This window comes from Bison bison, unplaced genomic scaffold (assembly GCF_000754665.1).
Source record: "Bison bison bison isolate TAMUID 2011002044 unplaced genomic scaffold, Bison_UMD1.0 scf7180017864516, whole genome shotgun sequence".
In the NCBI taxonomy this organism is placed as follows: Eukaryota; Metazoa; Chordata; class Mammalia; order Artiodactyla; family Bovidae; genus Bison; species Bison bison.
In genome coordinates, this window is record NW_011495069.1 from 8,183,329 (window position 1) to 8,188,501 (window position 5,173).

General features: G+C 53.4%; 1 protein-coding gene across 1 annotated transcript in view; it reads left to right on the plus strand.

The window, feature by feature from the left end:
• Positions 1-5,173, plus strand: part of MAN1C1 (mannosidase, alpha, class 1C, member 1) — a 152,307-nt gene that overhangs the window by 123,376 nt on the left and 23,758 nt on the right. Inside the window, exon 5 of the mRNA XM_010830079.1 lies at positions 1,278-1,372. Within this exon, the coding sequence (XP_010828381.1) occupies positions 1,278-1,372 (95 nt within the window). The remainder of the gene's footprint in view (positions 1-1,277; positions 1,373-5,173) is intronic.

Here is a 5,173-nt window from a genome sequence, read left to right on the forward strand (position 1 = left end):
CTCCCTCCCACCCTCCTTCCTAAACAAGAACCACACCTGCTCCACAGAGCCCTCTAATCCAATCCCAGGTGGTGTTCACAAACTCCTTCTCCACTGTGGTCCCCAGACGGCTGTCTGAGAGGCTATAAATTGCATCTGTTAGACGGAGAGGCCTCAGGAACGCTTCGTCTTGCAGCAACACACAGTGGGCTCCAGCGCACTGAGACCCCCTTGGAGCCCCGAAGGGAAAGGAGATGCTTGTTGTCTCACCAGGAGTGGTTGCCTGGGGACTTGCATCTCATCTTTTTAAAAAATAAATAACCTTTTTGTGGGTTTGCTTTTATTGTAAATAGCACAGAAAATAGAGATAAACCAAAAGAAGAAAATAAAAATCCTCCATGAGCCTAGTCCTTTGGGAAGACCACTGTTAATATTTCAGTGTTTTCCCAACCTCTCCTCATGCGAAAGTTGAATTACACCATTGTGAAATATTGTCTCTTAATAGATCATAACCCACCCTTTTTTTTTACTATAAAATAACCATCTGCAACATCACTTCAGTGGTTGCACTTAAAAGCCATAATTTCACCATTTCCCTGTTACGTGATATTTAGTGTATTTGCCTTTTTTCTACTATTGTAAACAACACTGGAATAAGTAGCCATAAAGTTAAGTTGTTGGAAATTCCTTGATGATTTATTTCCTCAGAGGGTCACAGGTGATTTTGAATTAATCAGAACAGTTTGAGCAGCCCAGAGCCTTGGGCAGGGCCCCTGACACCTGGGCTCCCTAGCCATCATATCCCTGGGTTAGCCACTCACCTTTGCTGCTGCAAAACAGAAAGGGTGTTCAGAATGTCAGGGGGAAAGGCCCTTCCGCTGGGTTTATGGCGTGGGCGAAGGCAGAGGTTTGCTGAGAAGCGCCCGGAAGCCAAGTTGGGGAGCAAGGCCTGGAGCCCCCAGTCCAGTGCTCCTTACGTTCTGTCTGAAGGTGCTTCCCGTGTGCCCAGCCTGGGCAGCGCTGACATTGGTGACCCGCTGCCCTGATCGCTCCGTCTTCCCGACAGTCACCCTAGTCACAGCATAGTCACTGAGCCTTCCTCCTGGTCCTGACACCACAGTAGGTACTTTACAAACGTTATCTGATTTTCCTGCTCCAGCAACCCTCTGAGGAAGGTAGTAGGGTCCTTAATTTATAAACGCGGAGGGGAATTGAGCCAGGAAGTCATGGAGTCAGGTTCACGTCCAGGCCTGTCTGACCCCAGAGCCTCATAAACCTCCCACTCTGGGTGTTTACAGGTATTCCGGATAAAGGCCATCAAGCTGGGAGAGAAACTCCTGCCAGCCTTCGACACCCCCACAGGAATCCCAAAAGGCGTGGTGAACTTCAAAAGGTAGGATGCCTTCTCGTTTCCCCTTTGTGGCTTTGGCTGCATCTGCATGGAAACTGAGGCACAGGGTGGCAGGTGAGGGGCGGGGTGGGGTGATTCTGGTGCGGGAATCACAGGGAGTGGGTGGCATAGTGAAAGCCAGCCTTAGCCAAGGACTCACCTGATCTTCGTGGTGTGGAGAGCAGGGTCGCCGAGCCTCTGGGACCCTCCTGTAATGCTGCCATGACTCACAGCCCCACAGCTGTGCCCCAACCACCCGCCTCCTCAGCTGAGATGCCTGGCCAGGAGGGTCATCACACCTCCCACCACAGGCAGGAACCCGCAGCCGCTGGGGAGTCAGGACCATGGACAGAGGGACCTTGGTTTGCTGACCCTCACCCTCAACCCCTTTCAGAGTTAAATCTCAGGAGCCCTGAGGGGCTTCTTGAAACATCGACCCCATGGAGGCTCAGACTCCAAGGAGGAAAGACCTTGGCTGAGGTCACATAAGCCAGTAAAAGGCCACCTAGGATATGAGCCCAGGACTTCCAACTCAATTTTCAATAATATTTATTGTGAGTCCCCCCTATAAAACAAATTCTTCTCGCAAAAAAAATGTGGATTATACCAGATGTGTTGGATAAGACCCAAAATATCACACGTGACTCCACTAAGCACGAAACCACTGGTATGCTTCTTTACTGGCCATTGATTTTCACTGGCTGCTTCCATCATTTTCCCTCCCGATGGGTTGCGTAATTCAGCATGGGAGCTAACGTCTTCCTGGACGTTCACCAAGTCCCAGAGCCAGAGTGGATGGGACTTTGGGGAACGTGGCTGGAGCAGGTGGAGCCAGGCTGCAGCTCCAGCCCGCTCCAAAGCCTTCGGGGACTTACCTGCGTCCCGCTGCTTCCCAGAGGGGAAGGGCAGGGTGAAAGTCAAGGGGACAGCAGCCAGCAGGCCTTAAGATCCACTGAGGACCATGCAGCTTGCTCCTGGGGACCCCTGTGCACCCCACTGCTTTGCCTGCTCTCCATCTTTTTGTCCCCTGGGCTTCTCGCCGCTTCTCTGGCCATTAGAGCCCAGCTCAGATGCCACCTTCTCCAGAAGCCAAAAGCATCCTCGCCTCGCCGGCCACCAGGCACTCTCTCTGCTTCGTTTGGCCCTTGTTACCCTCGTTCCCCACGTTCCCCCACCAGCCCTGGAGCTTCTCGAGGGCAGGACACACGTCCCCTTCTTTTTTCTCTCCTTCCACACGTGTTCACTTGAGGCGCCGTGTATGGGACGGGAGGCCAACTCTGATGATTGCTGATTCCTACGTTTATTGAGTGGTCACTCTGTGCCTGGCATCATGCCGAGGGTTTCGCTCATCGCCTCACCTATCACACTCCACACAGAAGTCCTTTAGGGTCAGTATTTATGTTATGGCTGCTGCCCAAGGTCTTCTTGCTCACAGGTAAGGGGGCCAACTATTAAATCATTTTGTTATGGATCAACAGCTGTGCTCCTGATGCCCACCTGGCCCTCCCTCAGGCAGGAACCCTGCAGCCCATCGCTGCGTGGAACAGATCCAAGAGTCTTAGTAGAAGGCACGAGCCGTTCCCCAGCACCCAGGGAGCACTCTGGGGCTGTGCTTTAGGCCCTGCTACAGCCTGACCCTGGGGAAAGAGCTGCAATATTTCCATCACACTGAACTTCTTGTCCCATCACCTGAAGCAGTTTCTTATCTCAGGAATCTCAGCCCCACAGGGGAGGGTAGGCAGAGTCTCTGGGTTCAGGGAGAGTTCCCACTGCCCCTGTCCGTCAGGAGGAGTTCCCACCCTCTAGGGCCTTGCAAAGAAGAGGGGACTCGGCCTGCTCGGCATCTTGACTTACCATCTCTGGTCTGAAAGGATTCCTGGGGAGTGATGTCACTTCAGTCTCTGTAACAGACCAGCGAGGAACCCTAGGGACCCACTGAAACACCATCTCAGTGCCAGGCTTGACTCCTCAGAGGTGAACAGTTGGATCTCTTTTCAGGCTCCTTTCCCACAAACACTGATCCTGGAGAAACTTGGCCAGATGTCTCGGAGCCAAGACATAAGCACCCTGTGATTCTGACTCTGTGTCCCAGGTCTAGCTTCTCGGGCCTCCCTGCCCCGGGTCAGAATAAGACCTTAGCTCAGGCACCCCTCCCTCCTCCCTACATGGCACCCCCCTCCCCTGACCCCCAGCAAGCCCCACATGCTGCAGCCCTGGCCGCCTGCCTTTCCTGGGTCCCTCAGAGACCAGACCTGATCTCACACAGATCCTGACATTTCTGATTAAGAAAGCGCATTTATTTCTAGGCTGTTTGCATGCTGCCAGTGCTGTATACATATGTATGTAAATGCATATTTCCTGGCAACACCTCCCTCTCATTTTCTGGGTAAGAGAGTCTGTTGCTAAAAATGCCTCCTGGTTCCACCAGGGAAAGCATCAGGGATGTATACAGCCCTGGGGGCGTGGTGCTGAGTGTTGCCTTTGGAGAGGGCCTGCTGGTGGAGTGGGGTCCACGCTGCTGCCCCTGCCCAGCGCGGGGCCCCAGGAGGAGGGGCAGTAACTAGGAGGAGGACCCTGAGGAGTGGTGGTCCCTGAGTGATCGTGACCACTCCTCCTCCCTGGCGGCAGGCCTGGGAGGCAGAGGCAGGGGGCAGCCATGACCTGTGACCTGCAGGACCACTGGACTCTGGGAGAGGGGAGGTGTCCAGTCACAGGGCCTCTGCAGGTAAATCAGCCTCTCCAGGTAGCTTTCACACACTCAGGCCACACACACGCATGCACCCCACTGCCACTACCCTAATCATGAAGGCTCAGACATCCAACCTCACCTTTGCCACACACACTGTCCCATCCCTATGTGCACAGATTCACACCCAAATACGTGTTTACAAGTGCACCCTTCTGCCACACACATGCATCCAGGTGGTAATAATTATGCAGGTTTGTCAAATGGTCACCATGTCCCAGGCACGACGTTATGGATTCTCTCTCTTCATCACACAGCAACCACATGGACCCCACTTTAAAGGGAAGAAACAGACTCAGAGAGGTGAGGTAACTTACCCAAGGTCACACAGCAGCAAAGTTAGAAATTAGAATCCAGTCTCTGCCTGGTTCCAGAATTAACGATTGTGTTGATACCATACACGTGTGTACACACACAGAAGCTTCTGCCAGGCTGGGGAGGGGGATTATGGTTCTCTCACACGAGGGGAGAGAACGCAGGCTGCAGGCCCACTTGCCGGCTGAAAAGGCAGGGAGGGGAGCAGACCCGCTGCCGTCAGCCCAGCAGTCACAAGGCTGATCAGAAGCCCTCCTGGTCTCCGAATGGACGCTGCCCAGAACGGATGCATTCGGGGCACAGAGGACCCAGGGTGTGGGTTTGCTTTCAGCTCAGCTAACACTGTCAGGTTACTGTGTGACCTTGCAGAAGTGTCTTACCCTCTCTGAGTCGGACTGCCCTAACCTGTGAAATAAGAATCTTGCTGTCTGCCCCTGCAGTTGGATGTGAAGGTAGAATAAGATACCGCTGCTGCCTGGCACATGTCAAGAACTTAACTCTAACAGACAACATAATCTAATGTGCATTATTACATAATGGTTACAATGACAGTCATTGTGTGCGTAATTTATAACTTACAATGACTCTATGAGGTGTGGAGATGAGGAGACCGGGGTCTGCAGGAATTCCCTGACCCGCCTGAGGTCCCCTAGCTGAGAACTGGGGGAGCCAGTTTGTGAGGCCAAGTGGGAGAGGGGAAAGCGCCCGGCCCACCGCCTGCCCCTGCCTGGGGTGACTCCACC